Here is a 12,255-nt window from a genome sequence, read left to right as displayed (position 1 = left end):
GTGGGACCCATGAAGTAGAAAACTCAAGAAAAAGATGGGAAGAAAATAGGGATAATGAGCAATACTAAGTAACTTGAGCAGGAGACAGAGGAATCCTATCTAATAAAGAGAGACTATGCTAATTGACCATCATTCCGTCACAAAGATGGCTGCACCCACAGCTGAAGCCAAGTTCCCATAAGGAGCCTTAAGGAGCAATCAGCAGGGACCTGAGGCTATGCCCTCCCCCGTCCCTGTAGGGCTTGACAGGGGACCTCAGGCCATGCCCCCCAGCTCTGGCGTCAGGCTGGGGAACCTTAGACCGCACCCCCTGCCCAGTGGGGCTTGACAGGGGACCTCAAGGTGCGCTTCCCGTCCTGGTGCTGGGTTAGGGGACCTCAGGCTGCTCCCCCCACCCCAGCACCATGCTGGTGGACCTCAGGCCGTGCCCCCCACCAGGTGGGGCTTGACAGGGGACTTAAGGCCGCGCCCCCCACCCTGGCACCAGGCCGGGGGACCTCAGGCAACACTCCCCGCCCCAGCACCGGGCCAGTGGACCTGAGGCTGCGCCCCCCCTACCTGGCGGGGCTTGACAGGGGACCTCAAGGTGCACCCCCAGTGCTGGGTTGGGGGAACTCAGGCTGTGCCCCCTGCCCAGCGGGGCTTGACGGGGGACCTGAGGCTGTGCCCCCCTCCCAGTGCCAAGCCGGGGGACCTGAAACTGCGCCCCACCCGCCCTGCCTGGTGGGGCTTGACGGGGGACCTCAGGCCATCCCCCCCACCCAGCAGGGCTTTACAGGGGATCTCAGGCCATGTCCCCACCTGGCAAGGCTTTGACGGGGGACCTCAAGGCATGCCCCCTGCCCCGGTCTGGGCTGGGGGACCTCAAGCCACGCCCCCAATCCTGGCGCCGGGCCAGGGACCTGAGGCTTGACAAGGGTGGGACTGGCCAGGTCTGGATCTAGCCCAATGGGGCGGAGGCTGGCCGGGTCTGGGTCTCGTGCGATTTTGAGGCGCATGTGGGTGGGCGGGGACTTGACTCTGGGTCCCATGGTGCGCCCCAGACTCTGACTGGATGAAGCTTTTCATATACATTTTACTAATTTTCTTTCATCTCTGACACTTCTATTATAGAGAAAGAGCAAATAGCAATATTAAATTATTTCCTCTAATTAATCCCCTTTTAATGTGCACGAATTTTGTGCACTAGGCCACTGGTAGATTACATATGTGTGTATCACTCTTTTTTTAAAAATATTCTTTTTTTAATATATTTTATTGATTTTTTACAGAGAGGAAGGGAGAGGGATAGAGAGTTAGAAACATCAATGAGAGAGAAACATCGATCAGCTGCCTCCTGCACACCCCCTACTGGGGATGTACCCATAACCAAGGTACATGCCCTTGACCGGAATCGAACCTGGGACCCTTCAGTCCACAGGCCGACGCTCTATCCACCAAGCCAAACAGGCTAGGGCGAGTGTATCACTCTTGATCCCATGGAACTCTGCACCATATTTTCACATTCATTAGAGTAGATTTCAACTTGCATAGCAAATTTTAGATTAAAAAAAACTACTTGCAAATCATTGTAGGAAATACTCCTGTAGTGAGAATTCAAATAGTGAGGAACATATCTATATATTGTTTTTGATCTGGTTTTCTAACAATCTTTTATGGGACCCTAGGATAAAAAGTACTTAATAGGTTCCTTTAAGTGTTTAATATCTTTAAAAGAAAAAGTCTGAACATGATGGAACAAATGAAAAGGAGACTTAAATATCAATACCTGTGTCTAGAAGAGGTTAAGACAATAAATCTAAGGGTACAAGCTCTCTGGTCACTGAATAGGTGTATTCTCTTGTGCTGGGTTGATTGATTTTGTCATAATAGATAATATCAATACTACCAACCTAGTAGAACATAGTGGATAGGGCTGACACAGATTCTGGTTTATACAAGAACTTTAGGGGAAGCATGCTAAACCAATTGGGAAAAGTTTCATTATTCAACATGTAGAAGATTGTGAAAATTATCTATTTGAAGGGAAAAATAAGCTTGTCACCACACATAATACATTGAGACAAAATCAAAATAGATTACAGAGGTAAGTTACAAATAAAAGGGAAAAATAACAAAATATAGATGAATATAGCTCACCTACTACCATGTTTATTAAAATTGAACATACATTTACCCTATAACTTAGAAGATCCATTCCTAGTTAAATACCTCAGAGAAACTCTTTACTTGTATGTCAGGAAACATCTAGTTAGCAGACATGTTTAAGAATGTTCAGCCTGGCTGGTGTGGCTCAGTAGTTGAGAATTGACCTATGAACCAGGAGGTCACTGTTTGATTCCCAGTTTCAGGCTCGGTCCCCAGTAGGGGGCGTGCAGGAGGCAGCCAATCAATATTCTCTCTCATCATGAATATTTCTCCCTCTTCCCTCCTTTCTGAAATCAATAAATTTAAAAAAACAACCACAAAAAGCAAGGAAATGTTAATTTTTCAGTCATCTACTATGTCTGGGTGTTAATAGAAAAATCTAGCCATGGCTGAGGAGAAGAATTGGGATGAGAGACATATAGAGGGAAAACATAGAACCTGTCTTGGATAAAAATATCTGATTGTCTTCTGCCTGGAAGACCTAATTTGTACATTGTCTAGGCCAGTGGTCAGTAAACTCATTAGTTAACAGAGCCAAATATCAATAGTACAACAATTGAAATTTCTCTTGCGAGCCAAATTTTTTAAACTTAAACTTCTTCTAACGCCACTTCTTTAAAATAGACTCGCCCAGGCCGTGGTATTTTGTGGACGAGCCAAACTCAAGGGGCCAAAGAGCCGCATGTGGCTCTCGAGCCGCAGTTTGCCGACCACGGGTCTAGGCAGATAGCAAATAGTTGGCATTTTAGTTTCTGTCATCACTTGTTTCAATGGACGAAGACCACCCTTCTACCAGTACATGTTATCCCTGTCATTTCATGTGAGTGCTTCTGACTTTGCTGGGAAACTTAAAATATAAGGAACATTTATTATACTAGAATATAATTAATGATTTAATGTCATGGGGAAGGAAGTGTTTTAACCACACATTAACCCCATGCTCAATAATCAATTGTTGAATGAACCAATCTAATATACCACTAACATAAATCATATATCCTAGGAACAGTTAATAAACCATTTTAAAGCAATGTGATCAACTATAATCAGTTTTGGGTAGTTCCAAGCTGATTTGCTGACATATAATGTCCGTAAATAACAACTTATTCTGGTGGAGGATACTGTTCATAATGGATTTTAAAAAATGGGGCTATAGGTATAGGAACTAAGGAATATGTAATTTTAGAATTCTAGTTAATATCCATATGACTCTCATTCCCATTCTACAAGGAAGGTTTTAGCCATAACTTGACCATCTTTTAACATGCTAGAAATGCTTTTATAGGCTGACCTTTTAGAAATCTTATACAGAAAACAGATCCAACTTTTTATTTTCTCTGGAGGAAACAAGTATGTGACTAGAAAACAGCAGGTTTTGTTTACAGGGAGCCATAATGATTAAACTGTGTTTCAGGGGAAGTTGTAATTTATAACTAGTGATAAATTACATGTGTTAGAATAAATATTCATACAAGTATTCTAAGAGTTAATAGTTGGAGCTGAGAGTTTGCTTTTTTTAATTTATTCGTCCTAAACACAGTTAATCTAGGTGTATTTTAACACCAAGTAATTCAGTATCTACTAGTGCTACACAAAACATTAATTTGATTATTAATTGATACTAAGATATTTTGGTGGAATTTAGGGAATCAATAAAAATAACGTTCTTCCCCTCACACCTTTGTTAAGAACAAGTTGATATATATAGGAGACATGTTAGCTTTCTCTTATTTAGTGGACTAAAGAATGTGCTTTAGATAGAGCCCAAAAGGTTTGCCAGCACTCTACCCCTAAATTAGACAGACTTTTCAAAATAGTCTGGGCAGTTGCCTTGACAATTGTAGGCCTCCCTTGCAGCATGTTGTGGAAAGCAGATCCTAAAGGGAACCAGGAGATGTGCCTCACTTTGTCTAAACCTCCTCCCAAATATAGTAATCAAGTCACTCCTTTTCCACTGAAATAATATTAACTTCTTTTGTAAAAAAAATATTTTTATTAATTTTAGAGAGGAAGGGAGAGGAAGAGAGATAAAAACATCAGTGTTGAGAGAGAATCATTGATCAGCTGTCTCCTGTATGCCCCCTGATGGGGATCAAGCCCCCAACCTGGGCATGTGCCCTGACCAGGAATCGAGCTGTGACATCCTGGTTCATAGGTCGACACTCAACCATGGAGCCACACTGGCCGAGCAGTGTTTAACTTCTTATAAGAAGTGACTTTTCTCCTTAACTGGATCAAGTAATTTCGGTATTTCTGATTACATTTTCTTTGCTGTTGTTTTTAAGGTTGTTAAAGCTTTGTGTTTTTGAAAAAAGGTTACTTGGACTCCAGGATAGGAGATTATCCAGGAGTCCAAGTAACCTTTTTTCAAAAACATTGTTACTTCTCATTTTTTCATTCTTATTTCTCATTTTTTAAATTAAAATTTTTATTGGGACTGTTATATCTCTCTTAAGATTACATTTCATGTTAGGTATAGTTTGTTCTTACTTGTTGCTTCACAAGAAAGTTTCTTTAGGCAGGATATACTACTCTAACTGGTATCCCTACTTCCTCCCTATCAATAGTATAAGTTGTGGAATTCTAGAACTGTGAAACTCCTTGTAACTAGATACCATGGTCAAATAAATTCAAGAAATAGTGCGTACTTATACTGTTAAATGTTAATTCTTTCAGCAAATATTATAGTAAAAAACAAACTAACAAAAAGCACTTTAGTTTTGCTTAGTATGAATTAACTGTTAACCCAGTGAACAGAAAATATTTCTGAAAACACTGCCCTATTTCAGTCCCTTCCTCACTGTCTTCTATCCCTCCATTCTTGCTAAGTAGGAAAATTTAAGCATTTCAAGTAGCTAGAGACCTTCAGCTGAAGAATAGAAACAAAGTAAGACTTGATATTGGACCATAGTCTAGCCAGTGTTGCTCAGTGGTTGAGCATCAACCCATGAACCGGGAGGTCAGGCTTCAATTCCCGGTTAGGGCACATGCCGGGTTTCGGGGTCAATTCCCAATGTGGGCATGGCATGCAGGAGGCAGCCAATCAGTAATTCTCATTATTGATTTTTCTGTCTCTCCCTCCCTCTCCCTTCCTCTCTTAAATAAATAAAAATATTTTTAAAAATAATGGATCATAAAAGGAAATGGAGCTATCTTCTACACCAAGATTTGGATATTGTTTAAGCCAGAATGTTTAGTTACTTAATTAGTATTATTTCGTTATCTCTGTGACCTTCTGCTGAGCCTGTTCTTTTCCCACATAGTAATACTTCATGTACCACAGTAGAGAGACTTCAGAAACTTTTATTTAAAGCAAGTATTTTGTACTTAGTTTGTTTTACCATTCACTTGTGTTATAATTTGAGAGCTATTAACTAATGGGAAAATAAGTTTGGCTCCCCACACCGTGAAACTCATGTTCAAGAGGCTCAACATTCTGTTTTCAAAATAGATGAATACTAGGTACATTTAATTCCCTAATATATTATAGGATTGCCTAACCAGTTATTATTGGAACTGAATGAGGTGAACACAGAATACTTACATAGTAAGCACTTAATAATTGTTAGCATTTGAAAACTATCCTTTTACAGTCCTCAAAATATACATTCACAGAAATATTTGGTTAGTTTTATTAAAGATAATCCTAGATTGAAAGGGATGTGAATGTATAGTTCTGGGATAGGGCATCTTAGCTTCTCCATTAAAAAAAAAAAAAAAATACAAGGGAGGGGCCGGTAGGGGGTGGAAAGGGTCGATGGAAAAAACTAACACAAAGGGACATCTGTAGTACTTCCAACAATAAAGATAAAGTTTAAAAAGTACAAGTAGCATAAAACAAGATTGAAGTACTTTAGCTCTAACATTTGAGTACATTTGAAGTGCCATGAACTAATCTCTCCCTTTCTCCCACCTTTCCCCACCTCTCATACCATTTTTTATTTAAAAATGAATATTCAGATATTAATATTCAATCTAAATGGCATACATTTTTGCTGTATGTAATAATGTAGAAATTATAGTAACTCATATGATCACATGGTCGTAAATCAAGCACAAGTTCAGAGGTATTAGAAATGTCTCTGAAGCAGTCATTTGCTCATTTGTCCTTATGGTCAGGGCCAAAGGTGAAGCTGATTGGGCTAAATACTGAGGCTAAGTAAACTACAGTGAATCCCTGTTTTATGCTTGGGAAAACTTAGTTGTAGGGAGATTATGTGAGTTACATAAAACTATACAGGAATATGTGGTGGAACTTGAATTTGGACCAAGTGGCCTAAACTTTTTTTCCACCTTAATAAATTGTGACTGACTTAAAAATAAATAGTTGGTTTTAACATTGTCCCCTGCACACACACAGATTTTCCCATTCTGCCTTTTTCTCTCCTTCCTTCGAGAAAAGGTGGAATAGAGAAGAGGTTTAAAAGAATATCCTTTCCTTTTCAGTGGTATTATTTTGAAGACTGCTTTAGATTTTAACTTGATAGAAAATAAAGTGTAGTCTTTGAAAAAAATGATTGTATATTTTTATCGATTTCAGAGAGGAAGGGAGAGGGAAAGAAAGATAGAAACATCAAGGATGAGAGGGAATCATTGATCAGCTGCCTCCTGCGTGCTCCCTACTGGGGATGGAGCCCGCAACCTGGGCATGTCCCTGACAGGGGGATCAAACCGGAACCTCCTGGTTCATAGGTCAACGCTCAACCACTGAACTACCCAGGCTGGGAAAAATTTTTTTTCTTTTTACTGAAACAGCAGTGAATAAGCCTTTGGGGAAATCTTAAAGCTCAGGAAAATGAAACATTGCTAAATTACACCATGTTGATTTAAATTTCTCTTAATTCATTCATGTTTGAACATATTTATGATAGTGGTAATTGTAAAAATGGTCTATCAGAAGTGAAGTGAAATTTAAGATGTAAAATTTAGGCTTAAATGGTGAGATAATCAACCAAGGACCTTGTATGCCTATATGCATGGCCCAATGGGGTGGTGAGGGCCTGGGGCGAAGGGGGCCGGAGTGGGCCGGAGCGAGTCAGTGGGGGGTGAAAGGAAACATATGTAATACTTTCAACAATAAAGAATTATTTTTTTTTTTTAAAAAAAAGGGTGAGATAATAAGAGAGCAACAGGTCTGCCTGGCTGGTGTGGTTCAGTGGTTGAGCATGGACCCCATGAATCAGGAGGTGAGGGTTCGATTCCCCAGTAGGGGGCCTCTCTCCCTCTCTCTTCCTCTGAAATCAATAAAAATATATTTTTTAAAAATTGTTTTAAAGAGAGCAACAGATCTAAAAATGGAGAAACTTTCTCTTTGCATAATTTTATAGATTACATAATTTTAATAACTAATAAAAATCTCAGTTACAGTTATTAAATTTTATTGCTAATAACAAGAGGAGCCCTGAAAGCTCCCTTAAATTTGTGGCTTGCAGACCAAAGGGTCACAGGTTCGATTTTGGTCAAGGGCACCTACCTTGGTTGCAGGCTTCTCCCTGGCCCAGGCCCTGGTGAGGGGGGCGGGGGGGAGGGATGACTGCAGGAGGCAACCAATTGATGTGTTTCTCTCACATTGATGTTTCTCTCTGTCTTTTTCTCTCTCATCCACTCTCCCTAAAAATCAATGGAAAAATATCTTCGGGTGAGGATTAACAAAATTAAAAGATACTTGTTGGTTCATGTGTAGTTGTAAGAAATATTACCAAGAAATCCTGTGTTTCCTTTACACAGTTTGCCCCAATGGCACCACTTTGTGAAGCTGTAAAACAGTATCACAACCAGGATATTGGCATTGATAGAACTGCCAAATTTCCCGTTTTATTTGTACTTATTTGTGTGTATGTGTATTTAGTTATATACCATTTTACCACCTGTACATTTGTGTATTCATCACCATAGTCAAGGTACTGAGCAGTTCCATGACAACAAAGATCCTTCATGTTGCTCTTTTATAAATGTATCTACTTTCCCTTCCCCGCTGCATCCCTGGCAACCACTCATCTGTTTTCCATTTCTAAAATTTCATCACTTCAAAATGTTATATAAATAGAATTATACAGTATGTCACTTTTTCAGATTTTTTTTTCACCCAGCATAATTCTCCAGAGATTCATGTGGGGTGTTAAATGTACAGAAGTTTCTTTTTGTTCTTAATAGTATTCCATGGTGTATATATGCACTATAATTTGTTAAACCATTTACTTGTTGAATAAGGCTATCTGAGCTGTTTTCCGTTTGGAGCTATTACAAATAAAGCTGCTGTAAATATTTGTGTACAGGTTTTTGTGTGAATGTAAGTTTTCATTTCTCTAGGAGAAATGCCCAGTAGTGCCCAGAATTTATTTTAAAATGCCAAAAATATTAACTCAGAAAATAGGTATTAGGGCTAGTCACAAATCTACTGTTCTCAGTCTTTTATCTGAAGCAAAAAACCCACCAAACTTTCTGATTGAGAAATTCAAGGGTGTATACTTTGGTACCAAAGACCTCTTTTACCATGCATCTTAGAAGCAAAATATGAGAATTTATGTATAAATACAAGATAATCACCAAATGTATGAATTGCCACAGGTTGTCATTAACTGACAGGTGTTGCTAGTTCATAGTTATTATGTTTTTAAATAGCTAGAGCTAGTTTTTTTTTTTTTTATCATTCTGATTTGAGAAGTAACAACTAATTGTAAAAATCAGAAATGAAATTAAAACCCTAATACTAGGAAAAATGCTTTAAGATTTTTGGTGTATTTCCTTCTGGTCTTTTCTCTGCACACAATAGAATTTAATAAAATTTTTATAGAATTTGTACTGTATATGCAGTTTAGATTATATATACAATTTGGCATGTAGTTAAAATTGAAAGTTAGAAGTTAAAATTGAACGTTAAAATGCTTTTTAGCCATTTATATGCCATTTGTGAACTGTCTATTTTCCCCCTCTTTTTATATTGATAAGATAATGTTAGGACTTATAACTATTTGCTCATGCATAAATAGAAAACCTCTTCAGGAATAGCATTTAAGTTGGATGATATTTTTACTTAATAACTCTTATATGTCACATTTTAAACTGTTTTTCTTGTTCTTTCAAGATATGCTGTGATAGCATTTGGATGTGCTAGCTGTCCAAAATTAACTTGTGGGCGAGAAGGCTGTGGAACAGAGTTTTGCTACCACTGTAAACAGATTTGGCACCCAAATCAGACCTGTGATGCTGCTCGGCAAGAGAGAGCCCAGAGTTTACGCCTGAGAACCATACGTTCTTCATCCATTAGTTACAGTCAGGAGTCTGGAGCAGCAGGTACTTATGTCTAACTTTTTCAATAAAATATTTGACACATACAGAATACTAGTTATTTTAAGTAAAAAATACAATATTAAGTTCCTGTTCTCACCCGTTCTTTCATTTTTCAAAAATGTCTTCATGTGTTAACATTTCTGTTCCAGAAGCACTCATTCTTTCCTATGGAAGACAGTGGTATTGAGATTGGAAAGATTTTATTAACAAAACACAAAAAGAAAAAAGGAGGTGTCTGTAATGATTTATAGTAACTGATAGCAAAACATGGTCCAAAACTGTTGTTTATAAAGGTGTTTTATGCAAAGCTTAACAAATATTTTTAATAAAATACTAATTTTGAATATGTTACCTTTAGTTTGTTTCTAATTATGTAAATATCACTAAGTTACAGTTTAAAACCAGTATCATATTTTGTGAAATACATTTTTTATTTAAAGATGTCTCATTCAATTTCAGGACCAAGGATTCAAAGTCATACCTTAAGTGGGGAGGACATTAGGAACTTTGGGCCTTTGGCTAGCAGTTTAGAAATTACCCAAGGATCGATCTATATATGAGCAATGTATGCATCTCATAAATCTCAATATTTGTAAGCAATTTTCTGAACATCTTAATGTTTTTTGAATAAAATTTCAAAAAATTATTTTACACATAATTTTCCTTGTTTATTGGGATTTCAATCATTATTAGAAAAATTCTCATTTTTTTCCTCAATAGGAAAAAACTTGGAAAATATAGAAATTTATCAAGAAAATAATTTATATTCCTACCAGTAGTGTATTGAGATAGTTATGTACTTTATGCTACAGAAAAAGTCCTTTTCAACATTTAAAGTTGAATTTAAAATTAAACATTTAAAATTAAATAAACTTTAAATTCAACATTTAATACTTTATATAATGTACATGGATTTTCATGCTTGTTTGCTGATTGACTTCTTTGTATTTCCTTTCCTCAAGATTTGGGGTGGAAATCAAACATTAGTAATAATTTGTAGTTTTGGGTCCAGAAATAATTCAGAGAGGACCTGAATATACCTAAACTGTCCCCTGTGGAGTCAGCTGTAGCCATTGAGTGGTCCACTTGGAAATGTTATCCCTCTTCTCTAAATGGGGATGAGTATTTATTGGTTACAGGACACACAGTTGCAGAGTATGAGAATAGACTTTAGAATCAGACTGTCTGGATTCGAATCCCAGTTTCTCCACTTAGTCTCTGTGTGGCCCTGAACAAGTTATCTCATCTGCAAAATGAAGATACTAGTAATACTTACGTATATAAGTTTGAAACATGTGCTGGCTCATAGTAAATGCTTTGGCTATATGAGGAGGGAAAGTTAGATAAATCACAGTCTCCTGCTAGAGATTTGCATATGTCTAGAGTGACCAGTGGTCGGCAAACCGCGGCTCACGAGCCACATGCGGCTCTTTGGCCCCTTGAGTGTGGCTCTTCCACAAAATACCACGTGCAGGCGCACATGTACAGTGCGATTGAAACTTCGTGGCCCATGCGCAGAAGTCAGTTTTCAGCCTGGGGAATCTATTTTGAAGAAGTGGCGTTAGAAACACTCAAGGGGCCAAATGTGGTTCTTTGGCCCCTTGAGTGTGGCTCTTCCACAAAATACCATGGCCTGGGCGAGTCTATTTTGAAGAAGTGGCGTTAGAAGTTTAATTTTACAAAATTTGGCTCTCAAAAGAAATTTCAATCATTGTACTGTTGATATTTGGCTCTGTTGACTAATGAGTTTGCCGACCACTGGTCTAGACCATCATTAAGAGAGAGAAAAAAGACTAAGAGATGACTTTTGTTAATTAATTTTAAAATCAACTTTATCATTCAGTCATCCAGATAAATGGTCTTTCTCAAGGTAGTCACCTGGGGAGATTTTATGTTCATTTCAGCAGTGTTGCCTTGGAATGCCTTATTGATCATAACCTTTGATCCTGATACATTCACTTAAATTATCCCCTTATTGTTAATTAGTTTTTTGGGTATGACCAAAAATTCCTTTGGAACTAAGACTAACAACTAGAATATCATATCAAGTTGAATCACTGGTTTGGAGTGGATTCAAAGTAAGATGTAATTATAGGATCATGAGAGTGATTTTTTAAAATATATGTAAAGTAGCTTTGAAAGTAATTATGAAAGAAAAACTTTTCCAAATGATTTGAACCAAATAGTAGCATTGTGGAATAAATATAGTCTCTCAACATGATCATTTAAAAAACAAAACAAAAACCTTCTGACCTGGCTGTTGTTGCCAAGTGGTTAAAGCATAGGAAATATAGTATAGCTTAATGCTTATCCCTTAAGTTGGAACCATATACTTGAAATCAGTGCCTAGCACTATACAGATGTGTGTTTAATTATGTGTAGTTAGAAAATATAGCTGGCTACTAGTAACAGTAAAATAATTACTGGTTGCTATTTAAATAGATGCTAAAGTTTAAAATAGTTGTATATTTGAGATAACTCTTACTCTGTGTCAGTATCTCTAAAGTTATGGACCCACTTGATTTTAACTTGGCACCTTTGTGCAGCATAACCATGTTACTATCCATGAAGCATACAACAACAGCATTTAAATAAAGGAATAAAAAGGACAAAGATGATAAATGAAAAGCAGTCATGAGCATAACCAACAAATGGTTGCTATAATTCTGAAACCGTTTCCATTGTTTAAATGTTTATAAGTATGTAACTCTTCCTTAACCTCTTACCTCCTTCCTTTTATTCCGAGTACTGACTCTTTGCAAGGCCCATCTCTGTGAATTAAAATACAAGAAAAAGGCTTGCTTTTCTAAAGATGTT

The 12,255-nt window shown here is 37.7% G+C and overlaps 1 protein-coding gene across 1 annotated transcript in view; it reads left to right on the top strand.

The window, feature by feature from the left end:
- The window catches only part of RNF19A (ring finger protein 19A, RBR E3 ubiquitin protein ligase), a 44,927-nt gene that overhangs the window by 19,059 nt on the left and 13,613 nt on the right, over positions 1-12,255 (top strand). Inside the window, exon 3 of the mRNA XM_080646230.1 lies at positions 9,233-9,441. Within this exon, the coding sequence (XP_080502356.1) occupies positions 9,233-9,441 (209 nt within the window). The remainder of the gene's footprint in view (positions 1-9,232; positions 9,442-12,255) is intronic.

The sequence above is a fragment of the Plecotus auritus genome (assembly GCF_963455305.1).
Source record: "Plecotus auritus genome assembly, chromosome: 11".
Classification (NCBI taxonomy): domain Eukaryota; kingdom Metazoa; phylum Chordata; class Mammalia; order Chiroptera; family Vespertilionidae; genus Plecotus; species Plecotus auritus.
Note: the sequence above shows the minus strand (reverse complement) of the source record. Positions and strands in the feature narration are given on the sequence as shown.